Here is a 26479-nt window from a genome sequence, read left to right as displayed (position 1 = left end):
ATCCTATTAGAATGCTGCAATGACTAAGAGAGCGCACTGTGTTCATGCAGACAGGTAATACATAGACTTTAATCTGTGTTCCACATCTGTGTCAGGTGGCTCTTATGTAAACCCTGGCTTATAGAGGAATAGGTTAGCCTTGTCTGATAAAAGAAACAACCAAATGGTGCGGTGATAGAACACTCAAAAGAGACATTGGAAAACTGCAAGTAAGATTGCATCACACACCGTATCACAAAGTAAACTCTGATGTCCTCGGATGTTAGGAATAAACAATGCAGGATCTTGTCTCATTTCTGGACAAGAACCCATGACACTTTGAGCATGATGAGGGCAATGAATGTACAAATGTGCTTCACACAATGGATGTATGTAAGGGTTGTGATAAGAGTTGTAGGAGCCCCTAGTAAAATGATTAAAAATAACAAATAGATAGATAGATAGATAGATAGATAAAACATGACTCAACATGGTTACCTAGAAACCATGAAAGTAACACCTGAATGGGGAAAAGATCACTTAGAGTCTAAATCTTAGACAAATGGAAAGGGTCACTAGATTTGTCAATGGGAAGACATTATAGTAAAGATGTTATTTTCTCAAAAATTCAATCAGCTTTAAATGTAAGTTTGATGTTAGAAAAGGATGTGATTTTTAAAATCACCTATAAGAACAAACTGAAGAAAATACAGGAAAATTCTAAAATACATATACAGTAAGGGAATTATTTCCCTACCAGATATTGTGATATTATAGAAATATACCATTAAATTCAGAGGGGTTTGTGATAGAAGAACAAACAGATTAGTAAAGCAGAAAATGGGTGCAGAAACACAACCTATCCAGATATGTTAATTTTTTGACATGATCAATTTCAAATAATGTTCTGGAAAGGCATTGGGCATTACTTATCAAATGCCCATACATTTCCCCTAGTAATCTTATGCTTGTGGTGCAAGGACTCAGATGTTAACTGAAAGGACAATGGTCAGAACCCACCAGCCACTCCATGGAAAGAAGATGCGTGAACCTACTTGCATAGACTTACGGCCTGGGACACCCTGTGGGGCGGTGCTCTTCCTACGAGATGGCTGTGAGTTGGAATCAAGGTTGGAGCCATGATTCGATGTAAAAAGAAAGTTTACTTAAAGATGTTCCTTAAACTGTGCTATAATTATTCCTTATAATAATTATGGAAGTCATTGAGATTTTCCAAAAAGAGAGATGCATATAATTGCTATTAAATAAATAAAAACATGATTCAAAATAATGAGAAACATGTACTTTATATGATAATTTCTATGATAAATTTATGAATAAATTTACATTATATTTATGATATATTACATTTATACGATAAATTTATAAATAAATTTATATGATATTTATATGATAAATTTATAAATTCTTACAGGAAGGTTTCCCTCAGAAGAGCTCAGCTTATCTCCCCTCAGTTACCACCATTGCAATATTCACCTCATCCTCATGGTTCTGTGTTTGGTGTTAGGCAAGAAGGCAACTTTTGAAAGGCATTTCGATCAAGCATCCAGCTCAACTTACCGTTCTTTGTGCTTTAATATCTTGTATGAAGCGACCACCATCAAGATGAGAACAATGATCGCCCCCGCAGAAATCGCTAGGAGACAAAAAGCGCAAAACAAATGCCAGAGAAACGTGACCTCTATTGTTTTTGAACTGCCTGCTGGAGGGTCTGTTCCTCCTAGCGAATGCTATTTTCACTTAGCACTCCTCCCTCATGAACGCAGAGTCCCTGAGTACAGTGACTTTTCCCTGATTTGGGCTATCTACGCAGTCTACACCGAAAGCATGAAGCACATCTCTACAGGCGTCCATTCAAGTTTCTGTTGAACTTCTCTACTGTTTTCAGTTTCAGTGTTAATCTTTCTGGGACCGTGGCGGCCTTTGGAGCACAGGAAGCAGTAGCCCGTGCTCCTCATGCCACATAGCGCACATTTCACTTTGAGTTGTGAAGTATGTTCTGCTCCAGCGGAAGCACCAGATAGGACCAAGGAAACCAACGACCAAGACTGAAAGAAACATCAGCTTTCTGGTTAGAAATGGAGCCTGGCTCACTATTTAAGTCATATATCCAACATCATCCATTAGTGGCATTTAACATTTTAGAATGCCCCCCCCCCGAAAATACACTTGAATCAGCAAAACTTAACATTTTGAATGATAAGTGATAAACCGTTTAAAGCATATGTAAGATCTAGGACCTCTGATACACTCATGTGCACACATATACATATATTAAACCTTCATTAAAAAATTTCTTCACGTATTAAGAAAAAAACAACTTACCACAAGCAAGAGGAGCCAGGGAGCCTATGGGAAAATATTCAAAATGAAAATGTCAACCTTGTAGCATAACTCCATATAATCTACTTCTTGCATTAATGTTCTAGAAGTCAACAGTACCCAGGGCCCTCCTAGTCAAATTAGAAAGACTTAGGGACCCTTGAATACTAGCCAGCTTTTAAAAACTTTCTTATATGACAGTTCATTGGACCTTTTGATATATCATTTTAACCTGGCAGTTTGGGTTAGTTCACTAATGAAGTAAACCAATGGAGAGACCATTAGCGTCAGGGAGTTCTTAGGTTGGAATACAAATACTAGGTGTTAAGAGGGCTGAGTTAACCTCTTTCTGGAGCCCCTACCCCCATCAAATTGGCAAGCATGTTGCTCAACCCTGCAACAGTGGGAGTCTCTGCAAGTAGATGCCTGGTTAGTTACACGGACTGCACACGTGTGGAAGCGTGGGAATACGTATGGGTTTGACAGAAGGTACTTGCATATGTGTGCTTACTTCTGCTGCAAATAGATCCATGGATGTGGTGGAGCGTACTGGGGACCAAGTTGTGAAAACTTCTTAGCACAACCGAACACCTTGAGGGAATGACTTGCCAGGCTTGGGGATCAGGACCAAAGTCTCGGGGTGGTGGTGGGGGAGGTGGCTGTAGGGAATGGGGGTGTTTTCATGGCCGTAGGGAATGGGGGTGTTTTCATGGCCCATTAGTCCATCGGGTTAATTGTTTCCATGCATCATTCCATTTCATCACTCCTCTCTCCTCTGGATGGAGTAAGATGGCTGTGCAGGAGCATGTAAGACCCCAGTCAAGAGCCAACAAGCTACGTGAGTAAGTAGGAACTCGTGATCCATGAGGGATCGCAATCGACGAGTTCAATCCGAATGCGTATGAACTGTTGAATGTCAAAGTCTGATGTGCTCTGTAAATTCTCAACTAAGCTATCAGACATTAAAAAAAAAAAAGTATTCCTCTCTATTCTCCTTCATTTCCTTCTCCATCCTCAGAAGCGTTCTTGTTTGGGGACAGACCACTGACTCCAGATTTCTTCTGCTGCCACCCTGCCGGCTCACAGAACTGTGCTGATTTAAACCCCAGGGTTCCCAGCTCAGGGAGATGCCAGCACCCTCCTCTATCCAGGGGGGGGGATAGGTGATGCAGTCGGCCCCAGTGACGGCTTTTGCACTTACGAGATTTACAAACTGCCAGGGGAGGGCTCCAATTGTGATCCTCCTGGCACTGGCTCTGGGGACTGCCTTCCAACGTGTAGCCGTCTTCACACTCCAAAGTCACAGTAGCTCCATACTGATACATTTTCCCAGGCTCCAGACTCCTCTGCATTCCATTCGTGTACTCCGGGAAGCTACAGTTTACCTCTGAAATGAAAGGAATCGCACTGAAGATGTGTCACATTTGGGCTTTTCCCACTTACAGGAGCGTTTATGTAACCAGCTGATTGCCTCCTCCGAATGGCTGCCTTCATTCAAAGGATACTAGTCAGTGTTCCAGGCACACAGTCCTTGAGCATCAGCCATCTCTAGCATCAGTAACAGCTAGATCATTTGAGTCAACCTATCTGAATTTCTCTGTGTTTCCGTTTCTAATCTAATGATGTTGGATACATTGAACACCTTAGAGTATCAGAGAGGGCGCACTGGATAATTGTACGCATCCCAAATAACTCTTCCATCTGCTACTACTCTTCCTTTACACATCCATGCCTCCTCATTTAGGTCATCTTCCCAAGGTGGGGAGTTATAATGTGGTTCTTGCGTTTGCATCCTGGATATGTTACAAGCCTCCCCATGCCTCTGCGACCTCATCTACAAAGCAGGCCTAATGAAGGAACAGGCATAATAAGGGAACCAAGCTAATCTGGTGCTTACTTCTTATGAATTGTTTATGATAACCAAAATGACACTCTGTAACTTTTTCCTGAATAAGCCCCAAACCAAACTCACGGCCACCGGCTCAATGCTGACTCCTAGCGGCGCCGGGTGGGTTTCTGAGATGGTCACCGGTGACGGGAGTAGAAGGCCCAGTCTTTCTCCCGAGGAGCTGCTGGTGGTTTCAAACTGCCGACCATGCGGATTGCAGCCCAACATGTAACCACTACACCACCCCAACCCCATTACTGTTCAGAGGAAATACATCCACAAGATCACTGTGCTTTCCTTAGAGCTTCATCAAAGGCACACTTGCCTGTAACCATCCTGCAAAATGCAGTTGGCCTTTTAGTTGTTTCCTATCCAGATGCACGCCGCCATCCTAATGCAAATGTCTACATGGGGTCCCTCGCCAGATGGGCTACAGCCTAAGCCACCTTTGTGATGTGTAGAGGGCTGCGCTCACACATACAGGGTTGCCCCACGCCGTGGATCAGCAATGGGTTTGGTTTGGTTCAGTGGGTTGGTTGGTGGTTGTTTTTATGTGACTTCCAATTAATGTATCTCTTTGGCTACTTAGGGACCCCTAGTGGTGCAGTGGATACAAGTTGGGCTGTGCTCCACAAGGTTAGCAGTTTGAAGCCACCAATTGCTCCTCTGGAGGAAGACAGGGTTTTCTACTCCCAGTTACAGCCTCGAGACCTCACAGGGGTGGCCCCATCCTGTCCTAGAGGGGTGCTATGGGTCAGTATCGCCTCAGTGGCATTACTCTGGAGTTTGGACTATTTTATGTTGAAAGTAGCTGATTGAAAACAAAAACAAAAATTTGGGTGACATTTGATTAAAAGTAGGAGTGGGGGGAGGGATACATGAAGCACCTTTACAATATGGGAACGGCTGGCTCCAGGTCCTCTTGTGTGTGCAAAGAAGGAATGGCTCTCCCACCATCAGGTAGCCTGGGTCACAACTGTACTGGACTGACATTCCAGGGGAAAATTTAGTCACCTCTTCACCAGTATGCCACCCATTGGGAATCTTAGATGGAAGGTCACATCCTAAAAACGCTAAGCAACCAAGAAGAAAGAGACTTTAATTCAGCAAAGATGAACACACAGTCAATGTGATTTCTACTTGTTAGGTGTTTCCCGGAGCCAATCAACCAACTAACTAATTGATATCTGCGAACATTCCTTCATTCTACCCAGACTGCCCTGCACTAGGGAGGGAGCTACATTTCTTACTTCCAGCATAGCAAAGGGAAGACATATGGCAAAGTTAAGATAATGAAACACCAATGATTGCAGCCCACAATTTGAATTCATCAGCCTGCAGAATGCTCTTCTTTTCCCTTTAAATAGCAGGCCAGGAATTAGTCTATGGAAGATCCCACTTTCACATGCCTATGAGAGACAGGGAGTGAAACAGGCAGGTCGAGCAAATCCAAGAACCTCTGTTCTCCTCAACGTACAAGCCACTGCTCAGCTCAAGTTTCTAGTACGATCTGGGAAAGCAAAGGGGCACCATGGGTACAATGTTCCTCTTGGGTTCTGGAAGATGGGTTTCACTTCAATAGAACTCTTGTGCCGACCAAACAGAACAGGAGTGAATTTCATTCTTGAGTCACCAATTGTGGCTTCTGCTCAGACATTCACTGACAAGAAAGAAAAGGCTACCCAATGACGATGAACAATGCCGAGGAAGACGGTGTAAAAGTTTTGACTGCTAGTTTCCTTCCTCAGAACACTCAATTCTTTCTGTGCCGTATCCAATTACCACGCATTACAACTGTCCAAAATTTACAAAAAGAGATGGGTGTGAGTTTTGATTTTAATTCTATTATAAAAAAGAAGCTTTGGCAACTCCATCCATTGGAAGTTAACCATTATCCTTTTGCGTACTTTAGCTCAACATACTTGGAAATGAAAAGAAAAAGAAAACAATCAAAAGGTTAGAAGATAAAGAAAACAGATATTTTATCAAACATAATTGCTTCAGCTTCTAGATATTTTTCTTTGGGTAGAAGGGCAATGGAAGATTCTCTCTCTCTCTCTCTCAGCATTATTTAGTGCAACATCCTATACGTTATCCCTTAATATAGCTTACCTTTCCTGATACAAATGGGCACACCTGGAACCCATGTGTTATCAGTATGGCATCTAATTGAGTGGCTGCCGTTCATGATGAACCCAGAGTTGCAGGCAATGTGTACTATATCATTGTGGGCATAGAAAGAACGGGTTTGATTGAGCTTGTATCCGTGTTTGACTTCTGGGCTCGGGCAGCGAGTCACAGGAAGCAATGGGGAGCACTGTGGGGGAGGGCCACTCCAAACACCACGCCCTTTGGCATCGCTCAGGCACTGCAGAGTCTTCTTTCCCAGAAGATCAAATCCCCGGCCACATTCATAAGCAACCGACTCTCCATAGGGAACGTGTTTGACCGCCATGCTTGTAGGCCGTCCATTTTTAATAATTGGTGGAGGTGGACAGGAAACAGCTGCAGAAGAGATGTAAGAAATTAGACTTCAGCTAATTCATCGAGATGGACACGTTTCACTGAGGTACAAATGAGGACTATTCTGCTGCATATATTTCACATAAATGGAGGATTATTTTCAACTTAGAGTCTAGAAGTATGTTTCAAAGAGCTTTATTATATTTTTTATTATATAATATATCTGAATTCTGAAAAATATTTGGAAAACATGATGAAATATTAAAGAAGAGAGATGACTAGAAATATGAGGAATATATACTATTTCTTTCTCTATATATATGCAACATTTATATATATGTGTGTGTATTCATCTTCAATAAAATCAGCCAGGAAATGGAAAACAGTAAGCTCTTACCTTTGTTTCCCCCTGTCAGTGCTGACAACACACTGAAAGATTTTTCTCATCTTAATTCCATTAAAGGAGAAAGCATCCACTGTTGTGGTCAAGTCAGACTAGTTCTTTACAGACCTGCCCTCATTTAACCTTCTCCTCCCACTGTCATGGTTTTTCTTTAAGGGGATTTACCTTGACAAAGAGGAATCTTTTGGAACCAAACCCCATTCTCAGCATCCTGACACTTCTGGTAAGAATGTCCAGTCAATCGGTACCTAGAGGCAAATGAAAACACATTGCTTCTTCCCAACCTCACAGCTCTATAATCTAGCCCCATCAGATGAAAACCAGAGAACTGTGGCAGAGAAGAGTGGCCTCCCAAGAAGTAATAAAGAAACAACTGTCTAGGAGTCCGGCTGGTATAATAGTTTACGTGCTGGCCTGCTAACTGTGGGAAACCTACTGCTGATTTAGAGCACCTCACTGCAAGGCCATTTCCACACAGAGAAAGCATCAGACATACCAGGTAGACCTGTGGAAACTCACATCCTCTATGCAGGTGCCACTGTGTAATGCACAGGTAATGCACACAACCAGGTGGGGCTGGAACTTCTCTCATCAGGGGTCACCTCATACTCACCCAACCTGGCAGGACGTGTTGAATGTTACTACGCGGGTACCAAGTGGAATATCTGGCTCATCTTCTCTCACAGCTGTACATGATCCTTCTATAGAAGTAAAGGTGGAATTACTAGTAGGGATCTGCAGATCAAAGGGAAAAATCACTCTGGAGCTGAAAATGAGGAGGAGGGACTCCAAATTCCGGAAGGCATACAGTGAATGGATCTGTTTCCCACGAGCAAGCAGCCAAGGTCACAGGTGCAGTTGACAGTCATCCCAGAGACAAACAGGCCCCTATTCCTACCTGTATGCTGACCATGGCAGATTCCAGAAGGTGGCCGGCAGTCTGAAGAAAAAACTCCCCAAATAAATATCCAAAGAAAGAAATTTATATTAAAACAAACAAACAAAAACATTAAGAATATAACACCGGACAAGAGTCTGAAAATTGTAAACCAAAGATGACAAAGCTGAATTTGTTCCACCCCTGAAGGATCTGGAAGCAGAAATCCCTAAGTGACGCAAACGGTTAATGACAACCTTGGTCCCTAATCAAAATGAGTCTATGCAGAGATGTCCCAGAAGAAAGGTCTTCTGGTTTACTTCTGAAAGAATCAGCCATTGAAAAACCTATGGGGCACGTTTCTGCTCTGACACACACACTGAGTCTGGGTCAGAGAACGAGTGACCACTGGTCTTAGAGCCTTTACAATATCTATCTTGACTGCATCCCTGGTCCATCCCTGGGGCTTGTATCCAAAGAGCAGGCAAAGCTCACATAGAACATTCTAGTGAAGAATGGAAGGAATGAGAAGCACTCTTGCTTTTTTCTGTGACTCTAAGCAACATATAAATAGATAAACAACCTCCTTTTGTGGGGTCCATTGGCTTCTTACCTTTTTCGCAAACTGGTATTTCAGGTTCCCAGGTGTTATTGGCTTTGCAACGAATCTCACTGCTGCCCTTCAAAGTAAAACCATCATGACACTTGAAGGTCACACTGTCATTGTAGGAATATGGAGCTTCCTTGCCAGAGATCTTCCTCCCATTTGCAACGTGGGCAGGTGAGCACTGGACATCGGGGATGGAGAGCTGGCACCGAGGAGCAGGGCTGCTCCAGCTGCCCCTCTCCTGGTCACGGCTCACGCAGCGCAGGGTGCTCGCCCCGATAAGGTCAAATTCCACTCCTCGCTCCGGCCCGGGGCGACACATGTAAGTGACTGTGGTTCCGTGCGGAACATCTCCAGAGGAACTCCATGAGTGCATCCCATTGGCGATCGCAGGAGGGGGCAGGCATGTGATTTCTGAGGAGATGGAAAGGATATGGTAGATCTCTGTCCTGGGATCAGACATCACGCGAAGCTGGGAATGGACCTGTTACTGTTAGCGTTCCTGGAGACTGCAGGTGAGATACGATGATGGGATTTCACTAGCTATCTATGTCTCTCTCTGTATATATACATACACACACGTGCAATTCAGTTTTGACAGACTTCACAGGCCACATTTTTGGAATGGGGATCTTTGTTAAGAGTCAACGTGTTGGTCGATACCATTATGAAGTGATAAAGACAGTAGTAATTTATTCATTAAAATAAAATTTTAAGCCAATGGGAGGTGGAAAGGCACGCTTTCAGAATAGCATCTTTGAACTGAGGTCATATGGTTGTTCAGATAGTTATCCAAGAATATTTATTGTTGATTCTACTTTGTGGAAGGCAGCTCTCTTATGTAGAAAATAGGGCTAGCACAAGTTAATTCTCTTCACCTTGAACTTGCTAGTCTGGCTCTGTGTTGACAGAGGATGGACAGGAGTTTCAGGGAAGCTCTGTGCACTGCCTGAGGCCGTTTCGATGTTTAACAGCACAAACGGAATCTGCGTTCTTATCCAACACGCATCTCCCTATTTTATCTACTAAACTAGTGCCGCCCGCGATTTAGAAGAGCTGTTCCTGTATAGTCATTGCCCTCCTCATGCTATAACCTCAAATCACAAAAGAGAAGAATCCACTGGGCATCTTTACTTTAATTTTATTAAGAGCAGTGGCAGCAGCAGAAAGACATAGCAAACCCGTGGAACCATCAGTATGGAGAATTCATAGACTAAAATATGTTTAGTCCCAGGAAATACCCCAAAACATAAATCTCCCTGGAATTGTAGAGCTCTTGCCTCATTTCAGTTCTTTGCTTATTCTTGCTACTCACCTTTACAAAGACGAATCTCTACAAACCAAGGAACTGAGCCTCGACACTGCTGATAAACACTCTCCCCTAGCCGGTACCTAGGGTGAAAGAATCGTGTGATTTTCCCATGTGGGGTCCACGAAGCCCAGCAACAGCTACGAGCATAAAATCAAACTCACTGCTTTCAGGACAAAAAGCAAAAGAAAGACAAAGGTAGCCAGCCTCAGCATCATCTACGCACTGCACAGGCATGGCTCCCACACGTGAGAAAGCAGCATGAGGGGCAATCTATGACCGAAGACCGCAGGACGTTCTTACATAGAGACCTAGTTCAGGTTGAGACAGTTGCCACTCACCCTTCTTCACAGGAAGAGTTAGCATCTTGTCGCACAAACTGATTTTGGGGTTTTTTAAAGAGTTCCTTCCCGATAGGTTCACACTCTGCCACTAAGAAGAGAGAGCAGGATTAAAAACCACATCCAAGCAGGCTCAACACTGAGCAAACATTTACATCTGCGACCTTGACACCTTGGCACTGGGGGGCTCTGGGTGTCCACACTCCCTCGGAGGCACAGCGTATGGATTCTTCTCCCACCAGCACGTAGCCTGGGTTACAGACGTATTTTATAGATGTTCCAGGGTCAAAGCGCACCACCTGCATCTCGTTGCTTTGCCCGTTGAGGATTTTAGGTGGCGCCAAGCAGGCTAAATAAAACAGAGGGGGAAAGAGTGTGGCGTTCACAAAAACCGAAAGAATATGAAAGCAACCAAGTTGACCTTAATGTCACCATCCCACTCTGGTGGCAGTGCATGGCCCAGAACCTATCTTACAGCCCAGTCCGGGTTCATTTTCGATGAGCACTTCTACATTGCTTCCTCTTTTCCACACTCAGTGTTGGAGCTTCTATTTTTAAGGACTCATCTTGCAAGCCTTTAAAGGAAGATGTGAATCTACCTCTGGGGTGGAACTTTGCTGACTTCCCGGAGCAGGATCTCTGTTAGGACCAATGGAGTCCCTGCAGGTTCAAATCGTCAACACTTTCAGCTGCTAATGGAAAAGTTAGAGGGACAAGTCTACCCAGAAGCTCCTCCAAAGGAAAGCCTGATCATCTACTTCTGAAAAGTTTGCTGCTGAAAACCCTAGAAAAAAGTCTAGTCCAACTTTGCCACACAAGTGGTCAGCATGAGCTGGACTCAGGGCAACTGGTAGGGTAAGACCAAGAGGCATTTTTTCCAGTTCTTTCCCTGCAGAACGGGTGACTCAAAGATAATCTCACAAAACGAAGTAGTTGGGAAGTCTGGTGCTTGCTTAAGAAAACTCCATTATTTGTGTCGGCTAGATTGCAAATAAACAAAGGCAGCAGACCCGGGAAAAGGCTGTTCTTATATCTATGACCCACAGCTCTTCTTCCATGTTTTCAAGTGGCTGAGTCAGCCACACCTCCTCTGCAGTACTCACGCTTTTCACAGATCGGTAGGGACGGATCCCACATGCCTTGCGCATTACACCGCGGTTGGGTCCCGCCCTTCATGGTGAAGGTAAGCTCACACGCAAACAGCACAGTGTCATTGTAGTGGTACTCCTCTTTCTGCGCGGATACTATGTACCCATTCCGGATTCGCGGATGCGGGCACTGAACTGCAGAAGTAGAAAGTTCACAGCGCGGGGCGGGGCCACTCCAGACGCCAGTCCCCTGACTATCACTTGCACAATGGATGGTGTGCTTGCCAATAAGGATGTAGGTCACTCCTCTCTCTGGATCTGGGTCACAAGTGTAAGTAACTGTGTCTCCATACTGAACAGGCCTCGAAGAGATGCCTGTGTATCTTCCATTGCGGATAGTGGGAGGTGGTGAGCAAATAACGCCTAGAGAAATTACAAGGAGAAGTGACAGTTGTTAGTAGAGAAAGAATGCATTCTCGGATGCTGCTCAATACCGCTGTGATAGCTGACTTTCAAGGAGAATGATATTTAAGGAGTCAAGCCAGGCAGAAAGGTAACCGCTGACGCTTCAGTAAAGTCCATACCCATTAAAGCGCTCAAAGCGAGGTCTTAGCTCTGCAGGAATCCTGTGCAGCGACGACCGAACCCAAAACATTCATTAAGCAGAGACTGTAGTGTCCGATTGAACCGCTCTTTCAGAAAGTAGTTGCAAACCCACTGCCTTTGCCTACCTTCACATACTGGTTTCTTGGTCCAAGCAGCTTGCTGCCCAGCAATTACACACTGGCTGAAAGACTGGCCTTGTAATCGAAACCTGGAGACAGAAGGTTGTCATTCAGAGCTATCCGTTGAGTTGCACTACAGACCAGCCGCTCCTACTGCAAATGTAACATTTAGTCTCTTATGAACCCCATCTGTGGTTCCCATTGGGCACTTTGGACCTGGTTCCTATCCAAACCGTGGTGACCCAGGCCGTGTGCTATAGACCATCATGACTTAAGACTCTGTCCTTTTGACATGCACAACATTCTTCATAGGCTACATGAGAAGATTCCCATTTGGAAATCTTACTGAGTGAATGGGACTTTACCTTAAATGTGTAGCAGATTTAAGGAACTGAAATATTCCCTTGGACTTCAAGCTGAACCACCACAGCATGAGAAGCAACAGATGACTACAATCTTAAGGCTATAGAATTGTTGGACTTTTGATTGGATCTCCTGTTTTGAGGGGGCCCAATGAATGGTGGCTCAGGACTACCATGTATTTTCTATTTTCAGTATTTCTTTGCTTTTTGGTGACTTGTCTTAGTCTAGCAGGCACGGTTCTGCCTTTGTGAAGGAGCATCATTGGAAGTTTCCCCCTATCTCCAACTCTCCTACTTTGCTTAAATAATGTCTAGTCCCTTGAGTTTTTTCGCTGTACAGTTCTCAGAAGCTGTCCTATACATTGATACTTTGTTTATCTAAACAAATTTGAAATTCAATAACATTGGCTAACTGAATGATAATATCAATCGAATTACCATATGCCCCATAGAGATGATTTACAGTGTTCCCCAACAAAATGAAAATGATGTCTCTAAAGTGGACCAGGTGGACTTATTTAAACCAAAGACACATTCACGGATTTTGAGCTAAAACTTAATTGCTGCCCTAATCCAAGAACAATTAGTTCTTGGCTTATGGACCTGCTTGATCCCTGTCCTCATGAAGAGAGCACTGAAGATGTCGGTGCTGCAGCAAAGCGTGGTGAAGAAATTAAATGGTGCCTGGCTACCAGAAGAGATAGCATCTGGAGCCTTAAAGTCTTGCCCTAAAACAAGCAGCCATCTAAGTGAAGTGACAACTAAGTCTACATGAAAGAAGCATGTCAGCCTGTGTGATCCAAGACTGTAAATAATAAAATCCAGGAGTGGAGGAGGGAATCGTATTAGAGCTTAACTTTTGAGCACCCAGCTTGCAGAAACATATGGATGGCAGTGGAAACCCAAAGTCCATTTCCAGAGTGCCCACTGCATTAGGCCTCTGGTAAACCCCTTCTGGTCGTTGACCAGGGGTGTGAATAGCCTTACTGTCAAACAGAGGGCAGCGGAAAGTGGGCTAACACCGATGGAATTAGCTTAAAATGGAACATCTTATCATTTGTTTTCCCTTTTGACCCATTTTTAATTTGTTCTAGTTTTAATTACTTTCTGTTATCTTTACAACTGAGGTTTTCTAGGATTTATTTTGTTATTATTATTGGTTGCTAGTTTGTTGCTTTTTGGGGGGCGGTATGCTTTTGTCTATATGAAATCCAGGATAGGTAAGCCTATAGCGACAGTAACTTCGGGTTATGGTCAGAGAGGGACTGGGGGAAGGAGATGAGTAGCTAATAATGGGTACAAGGAAGAAGAAAATGTTCTAAAGCTGATTGTGTAAATGTTCTAACATTTACTGTCTAAAATTAATATGGCTAAACTATTGAACGGTATGACATGCGAATTACCAGTCCATAAACCTGTTAAATGTGTTTTAAAAGATTAAGTCTCTTACATTTGCTAATTTGTGTGCAACTATTCCCTCATCAGCATTCTCTCTCCTACCCTCTCCAAGCATCTTGCTGTGGCTGTCACAGTTCATGCTGTTCACAGGGCAAACCGATGGAATTGCATGTCACTGGCCAGCTAATACTCACCCTTTGTTACAGGAAAAGTTCACAGTCGCGCCAACCCGAAGACTTGGTGGCACGTCCACCCACCCATTGGGAAACTGTCCTGGAGACTCACACTGTGCCTCTAAGGGAACAAGCCAAAGATGAGCAAAGCATTCTGAAAATGTCCACATTCTGAAAATGGGTCATAAATTCAGGGCACCTTCACATGTGGGACTGAGAGCATCCCAGTCTCCTGAAGACAAGCAGGTGATGGTCTTCTCTCCATGAAGTAAGTAGCCATCGTCACAACCATAAGTCACAGACAATCCTGGGGCAAAGGAACTTCTGTTCTCTCCTGTGTGGTGGCCACTGAGGATCCTGGGAAGTGCTGGACACTCCGAAGGGAAATCTTTACACAGAAAAAAGCCATCAGGTGGTACAGTCATCAGAACCTAGATCCAGTTGTGGTTTAATTCTGTCTATTTCATACCATGAATAGTACATTATGTAAACTTATCACATATACTTTGTCAATCATAATTGCTTTGTGAAAAAATTTAGCTACTGTTTTTATATACCACCTATTTGCATATTGTGCATGTCAACAAATAAACATATATTGTGTGTACCATCTAGTACATCTTACTCCAGACGCCAGACCTTCCTTCCTTTTCTTTACAACCTGTGACATCTCTCTCTGTGCATCTTTATAAAGGTTCAACTGTTTCCTCCAAGGTGGACTTTCCACTTGGTGACTATCATAAGACCTTTCTTCCCACCAAGCTTTTATATATGCACAACAAAAAGCTATATCATTGAGTTATACCATTTCAACCCATTTAGAATATATCAGTGTTATCCTATATTAAGAAAGTAGCTGGTGTTCATGAAGTCTTTGTTTAAGGGGCCTATCCCTGTCATTGTGTCATTTAAACGCAGATTTTAATTTCATTAGCAACACACACCACATCAACTGGGAAGGAAAAGGGAGGACAGTGATCCAGGTTTGAATCCCCCCTCGTTTGATTTGAAACACTGTTGCCTTGGGAAAGTAAAGGGTCACGTTAGCAATTGAGTACAAAGACGGCAGAGAACACGCATCTCATCTTGGCGACACGGTAGCAGCAGCTCTAGTGATGGATGAAGTGAAACGCCACGGAGGGCATGTTGCCCGCATTTCTTCTCACTCTGACAGCAACCAGACAGCTCTGTGTGGACCCCAGCTACCGCAGCCCCCTTCCCTTGGCCCGTCCTGCGGGACTCATTTTCCCATCACTGTTGGCTCTGCTGTTGAGCGGATCCCGACGCATGGCGACCCCAGGCACAAGGAGACAACACTGCCCCATTCTGCACCATGCTACCATCAGTTGAGACCGGACAAGTGCCCCACTTTAATGAATAGGCTTTTCATTGGCTGATTTTCAGAAGCCTTTCTTCCTAATCCGTTTTAGCAAGAAAGCTCTACTGCACCTACTCAGCATGTCAGTTACATACAAGTCGCCACGGTAAGATACGGAGGAGTAGCTGCGCCTGGCGTGCATTGGCTGGGAATCGGGACCGAGTCTCCCTCAAGGAGGGTAAGGACATCACCAATGAACCCCCAATGCCTCGTATCAGTTACCAGGAGGGATGCTGAATTACATTCTCCCATTAGACTGTAAGCTTCTTTGCTGAGCTGAAGTTCGGTGAATGGATGTTTAGATTCCTCTAGGACTAAGAAAAAACAAGAGACCGTGATTTTGACCCTAGCCTTGGCTTCCTCCCCTTATGCACCCTCCCCCATTTCTCCTTCAGAACAGTGCGTGATTTGATCCGCACAGATGCAAATCTCAGCTGTAGTCTCATGCTTACCACTCTCGCAGGTCGGTAGCGGTGTAGGTCCCCACATTCCATTTGCTTGGCACCAAACCGAATTAGTTCCTTTCATGGTGAAGTCGATGTTACAGGTGAATGTCACGGAATCGCCATGTCGGAGTGGGGATCTAAATAGTGTCGTTATGCGCCCCCCCGGTACTCTGGGCTCAGAGCAAACAGAATTTCGATTGTAATACTCACATCTGGGAGGAGCTTTATCCCAGATTGCCGTCGCATTGTCTTGACTAATACAAAGAAGAGTTCTGTGTCCAATGAGGCGGAACGAGTTGGAAGAGCACGTGTACCTTACCGCACTGCCAACCGGCAGGCGACCCGAATGATAAGATTGACGCGCATTTTTTATAACAGGAGGAGGATCGCAATATAGCCCTGAAAAGCAGAGAAAGAGCCGTATAGATAATGAGTCTAAGCATAAAGGCATAGCTTACACCATCACTATTACAGAAAGAGTCAAATTTAGGTAAATGCTCCAAAATATAGATCATGTAAACAGCTTTAAACATAAGTATAACTTCTTTTCTTTCCTTTCTATCGTCCCTTCCTATCATCGGGGTGCTACTCTCAGCTTTTGCTTTGTCTTTCAGGAAACAAGTCAGTTTAAGCCTGTAAGTACCATCTTGACCAAACAATACCAAGAAAGCAGAATTTTCCTCAGCAGGCCTGAGCCTAGTCCATTTTAATAATACCAAAAGGTAAATCTCGCATAGGAAAGGTATACGCTAATGGTAAGACAATGGCATGCAGGGCTCCAGCCCTGACCAGTGTAAATCCCTTTTAGGAAACAGATCCAGAGGGACTTTGGGCAAGGTCTCAAATTTATTTGGCCTATTGCTCCCTTTTCAGGAAAAATAAAATTACTCAGCACACCCTGGCAATTAAATTGTTTGTACAATAAACAATTATAAGCAAATTTAACTATAAACAAGTATAAACAAATGATATACTATAAACAAACTATAAATTAAAATTATTTGTACTATAGCCCATAATTCAGGATAAAGTATAGATATCTGCTTCTTCAGTCTGGGATAATCCTAGCGGGGGTGGGAGAGGGTCACCCTCAGTGAGTGGTGGGTGGGTATCGTGCACTTTGAGAAACACTGCTTTACAACAAAGACCAAATCTAAAACACACACACACACACACACACACACACACACACACCCCTCATTTCCATGGAACCAGGCACGGGTATGCAGGACCGGACACCCCACCTCCTAGTGACTTCCTTGGCACCTGACCTCCCAGATGCTCTGTCTTACCCAATTTTCACCAAAATTTTTCTTTCTCTTGTCTATGCATTGGATTGAAATCCTATAGGTCAGCAGTTTGAAATCACCAATTGCTATGCAGGATAAAGACTGGCCTTTGTACTCACATGAAGAGGCCACTTCCTATCTGGGGTCTCTTTGGCTCATTTCCCAAGGTCATACACAGCAGTAATCAGTTAACACCTTGTCATGGTAACAGATCCGCTGCTGCTGTGGAAGTCCCTGTGGGGATGGCTCGGGTGGCTCATACGAAATAGATTTGGGGGGAAATTGTGGGAAAATGAAAGAAAGATAGCATGTCCATATGATCCTTTCTGCAATTCTTACCTCACAAACACATTTCACAAAGAAATTTCAACCCAATCTACAATTGATCCATACTGTTAGCATTTGATACCATGCTCTTTGGTATGGGTCTAAAGAGGAATAATAATATTACAAGATACATAGAACTGTCTCGATAAGAGCTCAGAAGCTAAGAGTTGTCTCCAGACCCCATCTTCTCTTTTGTGGGAGGCACCTGGAATAGCATGGGGTAAAGTTGACAGCGTGACTTCTAATGGTGTGTTTTAGATTTAAGCATTTATTTGCTGTCAATAACTTATCATGAAGGCACATTAATCAGAGAAAGTGTGGCAGGATTAAGGAACATGAAAGAAGTTAGAAAGAATTATAACTTTCAGTCCAGAATTACCCAAAACCAGAGTAACCTTCTTGGGTATTCATTTTCATGTACAGACATCCATGTTCCCTCTAGAAGGGGACAACAGGAATTACATGGGTGCAATTAAAAGATCATTTTACCCATATTTACAAAGAGGTGTGTCTTAACCCAGGTTCTAATATTGTCTGAGATAATACATAAAATTGATGAATTTTCAGTGAGCTGGTATCTAAAGACAAAGAGGTGAGTGCCTGTCACCCAGCTAGACTTACAGTTTAGAAAAGCCTAGTTCTTGTTCCAAGAAAAGAATAATATAGGGTAAAATATGTGTGACAGGTTAAGGTCTCATTAAAAAAAAGTCAATAAACAAAAACCTTCTAGTTAGGAGAAATACCAAATTCACTGCCATCTAGTCCATTCCAACTCAGAGCGACCTCATATGGTAGGGTAGAACCCCCTTTTGGGGTTTCTAAAATTTAGATCTTTACAGATTAGACAGTCTCATCTTTTCCCCATGATCAGGTGGATATGAACCACTGATGTTGTGGTTACCAGCTGGGTGTATAGTCCACTACACTGCCAGACCTCCTTTGAGGAGCAATGGGGCTTTAAGATCGGAAGAATAGTCCAAGCTTTCTCCTGTAAGGATCACCTTTAGTGGATAATCCTGAAGAGTTGTGTCTGGGGCAGATTAAGGAGAACCTTCTCTTTTTGCTCATCTGGTTCAAAGATATGTAAAAGGAAACTACTCAGCGATTTCATGGAAGACTGTTGGTTTCTGGTTGGGACTACTGTGATACTACGAAGGTGCCTTGGGGATGTCTCCTGCAAACTCGCCCTTCATGATGAGTATGTAATCGTGGACTTAACCTCCTCCTCCCTGGTTATAAGCATAGAGATATGGAAGGGTTCATTAGGATTATGACATGATTTAGCAACCATGGAGAATAGAACAAAGAAGGATTGGGGGTTGGGAATTAGGGCAATTTTTGTGTTTCATATTACATCTTACGTTGACTATGTTTTTTTAAAAAGGAAAGAGAGACATTTAGAAGATGTCTCCCTCCAAAAGATCGGTTAACTTCAGAATGCCATGGTTCAGAAGATGGGTGTCAATTTTTCATGTGGGTCAACCAACATGTGTAATCTCCATTTCCCCTTTTCACATCTTGTCAGTGGATGGCATCACGTACCAAGTGTTTCATTGCTTTATATCTAATTAGCCACTAAATATTAGCAAATGGACTCTAGAAATATGTCCCCAAACCACAAGTTTTGCCACTCCTAGACCACTGAGTACTATAATTTGCCTGTCTCATTCTGGCCTCCCATTGGCCCAGACCACCTTGTAAACTGCTGTTCCCATTATCCTTCTGGAGCATTAATGTGATCATTCTTCTCCTCCCCATTTCACAACTTAAAGTGGATTTTGTTTGTAGGAAAAAGGGAATGACCTTGCACAATTGAGTTCCAACCCAATTAATAAACTGCCATTCTTTGTCTGGTACCCTGTACCCCAACCACCCTGAATTTCTATCATGCATCTTTGCCCCTCTATAACTTTCAAATGTGGAAATGCCTGGATTTCTAGAATTCTCCTAGATAGCATTATTTGTTCCTCTGTGATATCTTAGTACTTTATCTCTATAAATAAAATAAAGTGTATCATAGTATAGGATTCGTTATGTTAGTATCTATGAGTACATTGGAAATCCCTAAGGTAGAGGCTGTCAGTGTAGTGCTGAAGGGCTGCGCTGCCAACCAGCAGCTCCACCGGAGAAAGCCTGACCTTTCACCCCCTGTCCGTAGGGGGTAATAGGAGTCAGCAATGCCTCAAGGGTAGCGGGAAAATCTGAGCCCAAATCTAGCCTAGGGTTTTGTACCTCGTTGCTACTCAACAACATTTTGAATTGAAGTCGGAGAAGAATGAAATAAAATGAATGTCATTCATCTAGTAGCTTCTAACCTGCTTTACCACCAGACAGAGCCCACACAACAAAGCCATGGAGGTTACTGGATCAACAGGATTGGTCAGTTTGTAATGATTCAAGCTTCGCTTCTAAAGCTTTCAGAATGAAGAGAAAATGATGGAGAACTTTATTTGAAGACTTACTAACCATTGGACTCTAATGGAGTCTAATCATTTTAGGACTAATACTGATTAGAGGGTTGATCAAATTTACACAATTGCCACGGTTTTGACCACGTGAAGGTCTCTGAGCAGATGACAGAGCGAATGAACTTTGGAAGAACCTCAGAGCCCTTCCTAGTCACAGGCTATCCCAACAAGAAGCCCAGAGAGACTGCCCTAAAGCTTAGGCGTACCTATGTATTGTCTCATAGAATATTCTAACCTGGGAGAAGAAATGCCTCTTCGTAAATGTGGGTACCAATGATCTCCTTTTTTGTTCCTCTATTTTGATGTTTTACTTTATTAAAAGTTTCTATATAATTTAAACATTTTATTATTAATTGGGAGTTAATACATATATCATATCATTTCATAGTTCAATCACACCCAGCAGAATTGTACAATTGCTACCACAGTTTCCAAACATTCTTTTTCTTTCTGGACTCCTTGACACTGTCTCCATTTTACCCCACTACCACCACCACTGTACTTGACCCCTCATTGCCCCCCTCCACCACCCCCATTCCCCGAAACCATTTGATGTCCCTGTAGTTTCATCAGTCCTGGGTTTCACATACCGAAACACAGAAAAACATATAACACAGCTTCAAGAGGGTGACCTTCAATGACATAACACCTCAGATACACCCTACAAATGATCTCTTAATGACACCTCAAGGAGTCCTGGTGGCATTGTCCCATAAGCACTGAACTTCTAACCACAAGGCTGAAGGTTCAAACCCACCAGCCATTCCAAAAGAGAAATGTGAGGCTATGTACTCCTGTAACGATTCCCAAAAGCTCAATGGCAGGTGGGCCATTGCACTTGATGTAATTTCTGTTGTCTCCATCTAGAGAAAAAGTGGGTATCTGCACATCAACATGAATACCCAAGACGTTTACTCAGGGTTTGGGTAATTTGGACTCAGAGCAATGTTTTCTTTCCCTCACTTCTTTCATGTTTCCTAACCCTGACAATTTTCCTTTAATTCATATTCGTTTGACAAGTTATTTGAGACAAATAGAGACCTAAATCCAAAACATGCCATTAGCAGAAAGACACCTTGGCCAAGACTTAAGCAGACCTACAGACAAAGACCACAGGCACGTCAAACCTACGAACGGTTGAACTCCGACTCTGCTCAGCCATCACCTGTGACCCTGACCACCTCCATCTTTAGAATGCCCGCCTCAACTGGGGCAGCATTTTCTAGGATAAAGAATATATGTCATTTTAGTATGGATGAGGATAGAGAGGAATACGGACAGAGATTCAAATCATGTAAAAAGTAAATTCCATAGGAAGAACTGCAGGGGACCATTTTTCATAAAATTGAACAAAGACCCTGGAATTCTATGAATAAAAACTAGAGTGTTGTTTTCTTGTGGGAGGAGATAGCATAGAACTCGATTGTGCACCAGAGACCCTGTAAACTCAGTGTGTCTGTACACGATTCCCTGAAATTCATGACTAAAGTTCACCATGTTAGTCATTAAAACCTTAGGGTCCTCAAATCCAACCCAGACTCTGCTGTTGGGTTGATTCTGACTCATAGGAGGCATGGAAGAACTGCTACTGTGGGTTTTGGAGACTATAACTCCCTGTGGGAGTAGAAAGCCTCATCTTTCTCCTGAGGAGCAACTGGTGTGTTCAAACTGCTGACTTTGATGTGAGCAACCTGAATGCATAACTCACTATGCCATCAGGACTTCTGCTTATTCGTTATTTTATTCTGTTAGCCTAGTAGAGTAATATGCTCTCTAAGAGAGGTTAGTATGCTCCAGAAGAAAGCTTAGCTAATTTTCTGAAAGATACTAGATAAAATGAACTAATCATTTTAGGACTAATGATACAACAAATAATATTTTATTTTATAGTGAAAGATGTCCCTGGAAAAGTCCGTTTGGGGCATGAGAGTGATGGCAAGTGTCAGCTGCCTAAGAATATGTACAGAGAGCAAGAACTGAGTATTCTTCCCAATCAAACTGGAGCTTGGGCTGAGAATTGCTAACTGTGTAGGATAGCAACACATTTGAATAAGAAGTATATAGATGCTTCTCTTTCTCCAGCAAGTGAGGGGGTATAGGTAATTGTCAAGGAGTAACAGATGAGTCCCTGGGTGGTACAATCGATTAACCAGTTCATCTGCTAACAGAAAGGCTAGAGTCCATCCAAAAGCACCTCGAAAGAAAGGACTGGCGATCTATTTCTAAAACATTACTTACTGACATTTTGAACATGTTCTACTCTGACACACACGGAGTCACCATGACTCAGCCTGGACTCCACAGCAACTGTAGCAAGACTGTCAACCAGCGTGCACACGGAGTTCCCAAAGACACAACCTGAATACTCCCTTCTGCAGTCTCACATCCCTCTTGGAAAAGTCACAAACTACATATAAAGATGGCCAGGACAGTTGGGACCCAAATCTCCCTGCTTGTCCTCTTCTATTTCTTTCTCTGGTTTCCTCCATTAAGACTTACAAACATCACCATGTGTCTCCTCTGTGCCAGAGAGCAAGACTTCTGTAAGCAAAATCAGGAGTGGTCCACAAGAAAGCCAAATTCGTGATCCTGTTACTTGTACTAATTCATCTCAGCCAAGTGATTTGATCTTCAATCATACAATGTAAACAAGGATGATCCCAAATTATCTTCCATAAACCGGACAATCAATTTAAAGCCACATGATTTTATCAGTAGCGACAAGGGAGATGGAACAAGAACTGGAAGCCACAAAAAGAGAAAAAGAGCACTTCATAACGTGCCCTTCCAAGGAGATGAAAGCCGTATTTTCTGGATGAACCATCATGGGAAATTTTCATCAACAATAAAGAAACTTGATCTCAATATGCTATTCAGGAAACCTACCCCTCCGTAGTAATGAAATCACCAAATTCCCAGGTCACATGCAAATTTTCTCTTTAATCTCAGAAAAGGGAAAGGTAGACCTTGAACCATTAAGAAACCATCTCCTTGAAGGCCACTTCACCCTGTCAAGACATTTCTAAAATCAGGAATGCAAATCATAGTAGATAATGGTTGAATAGAAAGTAGCAATGGCCTAAAGGAGTATGTGACAATTTACTCACATATACATTCCTCAAATGATTTTTAAGATCAACTAGGTAGAGCAGTCTCTGCGGAACCTGGATACACCCAGGTCTTTGTTTGGATCCAAGGAGCTTTACGTGGAATGGCACAGAAATCCATTTGAAATGAATGAAGTAAATACAGGATAATAGAAACAAAAACAAATTGGAGCTCAGGAGGCAGGTGGCCAAGAAAATATTCATTTAGAAAAGAATTATATTCAAGTAATCTAAAATGGAATTTCCTGGTCATTTGAGAAATGATTTTTGGGTGCTGATTAATTCCATGTATTAATTAAAGCACTGCCCAAGAGATTTATTCATAGACAGTAATGATAAGGTGCCCAATCCTATGAAATTCATCTTCCAGTAAAGGGAGATGGATCATAAAGAAGTACCAGTAAGAAAACTGGATGATGCTGAAAGGAAATCTGCTGAGGGATATGGGAGAGTTGCTCTCCAGAAAAGAGAGAGCAGCCTTATATCACAGAGAGTGATCTGGGATAAGGGACTCCTTCCTATAGGAGCAGAAGTGGCAATGAGAACTGTGTGTTGACCATGAGCCCAAGTACAATCCATAGAAAGAGTGTCTCAACAGAAGGCCCTCGACTGCAGAGGCCACACAAATGTGGCCATGTTCAAGGAACAGGGGGAAGGCTAGGTGGCTAAACAGTGGGAGTGAGCGGTGAGAGTGGAGAGAATTCCAGAATGAGGCAGAGGACTTGTAGTAGAACATTAAGGAAGGGCCGTGGATTTTATTCTACTGTGATGGGAACAAAGGGAGACAGAGAATCTCACCCCAGATCCAGGTAGGTTTGTAGATTACGTGATTGGAAAATGATAGAACTGTTGATAGATTGTTCTGCCTTCTCAGCACAGGATGAGGTGAGGTTTTCAGTCAAGGAAAGAGTGAGTGAAATTTGAGAGTGCAGGAAATCTGAAGAAACGGGAGTGGGGAAAACGGCCTCAGGACACCTGTCTCCCTACGACTTGGCCTTTAGCCAGGTGTCCTACAGAGAGTTACTTCAGCATCTTCCAGACCAACAGTCATGGAGATCCTTCTGATCTTCCGGAGCTTGTTTAGTCGCAGCTCCCAGGGCTGCCCTCTGACCTAGCCATCTCTTCAGGGTGGGCTGCATCTTGAGAGGAACTTCCAGAGTTTCTTAAGCATGCCTGGGCGGGAACTGGAGGAGAGGACCTGAGAGGGCAGAGTCAATCTGGGAGGGTGCACAGCAGGAGTGGAAACCCTGAGGGGAAGTGGGCGAGACCCGAGGGAAGAACACCGGGATGACAGGCAAGAAGGAGAGTGGCGCATGCTTGGTAGGGAAGCCGTGGGAAATGAGGCAGGAGCCCTGGTGGTGCAGTGAGTTAAGCATTGGGTTAACCGGCAAGGTGAGCAGCTTGAATCCATCAGCATTCCCCAGGTGCTCCCCTAGATTGACAGCCTTAGAAACCCTATGGAGCAGTTCCAGCCTGTCCTATAGGGTCACTATGAGTGGGGCTCACTGGCATTGGGTTTGGTTTGGGGTTTCTCACACCCCAAAAAAGCCCTCAGTGTCACTGAGTCCATTCTGACTCAGCAACTCTACAGCACAGAGCAGAACTGAGGTTTGGGGTTTAGGTGAGGTCAAATTCTAAAGAGTTTGCATGCTTGAAGAGAGATTTTTATCACCCCGGCCTTTAGACTGTTGAACAGAAAGCCCTTGTAGATTCTGAATGAGGGTTCAGAGTAATGAAGTGAGTGTGCAGATTTGCACACACACACACACACAGAAGCACACACACACACTTCAAACTGTGTGACTTCAAAAAATCCATTATCTTGTCATTCCATTTCCGACAGACTTTTTGAAGTCCCTCATACACAGCATTTTTTTAAATGGGTGAAAAGCTTACACATACTGGCAGAGTGACCTGGAAGAGAGGGGGTTAATGCATGGAGTAGTATGGTTTAGACAAAACAAAACAGTTTAGACCTGTTGCCACTGAGTTGGTTCTGGCTCATTTTGACTGCGTGTGCTCCAGGAGGATGCAGGCATAAGATCTTCTGGACTCTAGTCTTACGAAAGCAGAGCACTGGTGTTTGCTTCGGCAGTGCAGTTGGGTGGGCACCAATGTTTAGTTAACAGTCGAGCACATACTATGCGCCCAACTCAATGTCCCAACATATTCTGGTGTAATAATTCCTTTTTGAAACCCACAAGTAGAGAGCACTCGGCTATCACATTGGACAGGTAGGTTGTCCTGGCCATTGTGTGTGTCTAGACTGAAGTGACCGACAGCATGCCGGCTCTGTTTTGGTAATTGGTAAATGTTTGCAGGGCATGATGAATTGGTATGGGACTGAAGAATTTGCTTTCCAATCGACACCCATACCTTCTTGGCAATGTATAGATGGGAATAGGATACCAGTAGAAAGACAGGTCTAGAACTATGGGAGTGTTAAGATAAGTCATGAAGATAAGTCATGTTCAAAGGGGGCGAACATGTAGAAAAATGCCAGGGAGATGAATGGTTGGGGAAATGTTTGTTTAAAGCTCAAGAGAGACTTCAATGTCAGGAAAGCAGAGTCAGCTACTGCAGAGAAATATGATGCAGTGTCCCCCATGCTTCCGCGAACTGAGGGCTGCTCTCTTAATTTTGGGTGCTCAAGTGCTGAGATAAGTAGTAAGAATTCACACCTAATTTTAATTTGCCTAGTTTTGTCTGACATGCTGGGCAACTTAATGAGGTCATTGGACAGCTCAGCATGAGTTTCATTTTACAGATGAATAAACTGAGCATCAGGGAGTTAAATGACTTTTCAAACTGCCCTCGAGTTGACTCATAGCGGCCCAACAGGACAGGACAGAACTGACCTTGTGGGTTTCTGAGATTGGAACTCTTTACGGGAGTAGAAAGTCCTTCTTTCTCCCTTGGAGCAGATGGTGGTTTGGAACTACTGACCTTGCAATTAACAACCCATGCATAATGCGTAAGCACGACACTGCCTAGGCTTCAAATTTAGTGAGGTCTGCGTACCATAAAGTCCTTAATAAACTTGGCATCTACAGTACCCTGAACATAATTATAAAGTTAGATGATCTATAGCCAGGGAAGTCTACCCTTAACAAAACTGAAGACTTCTTTAAAAAGTATTCACACTTGCCAAGAAGTGGCACTCTGAACGGACATGAAAGACAGCACAGGTTCAAACCAGATCTCCCGTTTTGAAAGTGACTCCACACATCAAACGTTCAGGAAGGACCTCTTAACCAATAGACATGATGAGTAGACTTTGGGGCAAGGAGCGGAAGGCTCTGCTGCTTGTCCTGGGCAGCAGCAGCGGAGAACGGTGGACACACAAACAGCCCCGCGCGACCACGCGCGCAAAGGAGGTCTTTGCACGCCGCCTGGCTAGGTTTTAGCTAGTGCCAAATAGGAGCGCCCCGCAGACCTCCCTCCAATGGCAGCAAGAGCGCCCCTGGATCCCGGGCGCAGGGAGTCCCAAAAGCTCAGAGCCTCAAGG

General features: G+C 43.6%; 1 protein-coding gene across 1 annotated transcript in view; it reads right to left on the bottom strand.

Moving 5' to 3' along the window:
• The window catches only part of LOC142439784 (complement receptor type 1-like), a 248207-nt gene that overhangs the window by 133736 nt on the left and 87992 nt on the right, over window positions 1-26479 (bottom strand). The window contains exons 4-18 of the mRNA XM_075542389.1: window positions 15787-16215; window positions 14156-14344; window positions 13978-14077; window positions 12030-12112; window positions 11314-11721; window positions 10383-10559; window positions 10211-10301; window positions 8567-9009; window positions 7690-7777; window positions 7242-7324; window positions 6323-6715; window positions 5098-5283; window positions 3524-3709; window positions 2326-2349; window positions 1561-1636 (exon numbers count right to left, since the gene is read on the bottom strand). Coding sequence (XP_075398504.1) covers window positions 1561-1636; window positions 2326-2349; window positions 3524-3709; window positions 5098-5283; window positions 6323-6715; window positions 7242-7324; window positions 7690-7777; window positions 8567-9009; window positions 10211-10301; window positions 10383-10559; window positions 11314-11721; window positions 12030-12112; window positions 13978-14077; window positions 14156-14344; window positions 15787-16215 — 2956 coding nt within the window. The remainder of the gene's footprint in view (window positions 1-1560; window positions 1637-2325; window positions 2350-3523; window positions 3710-5097; window positions 5284-6322; window positions 6716-7241; window positions 7325-7689; window positions 7778-8566; window positions 9010-10210; window positions 10302-10382; window positions 10560-11313; window positions 11722-12029; window positions 12113-13977; window positions 14078-14155; window positions 14345-15786; window positions 16216-26479) is intronic.

This window comes from Tenrec ecaudatus, chromosome 1 (assembly GCF_050624435.1).
Source record: "Tenrec ecaudatus isolate mTenEca1 chromosome 1, mTenEca1.hap1, whole genome shotgun sequence".
Lineage (NCBI taxonomy): Eukaryota > Metazoa > Chordata > Mammalia > Afrosoricida > Tenrecidae > Tenrec > Tenrec ecaudatus.
Note: the sequence above shows the minus strand (reverse complement) of the source record. Positions and strands in the feature narration are given on the sequence as shown.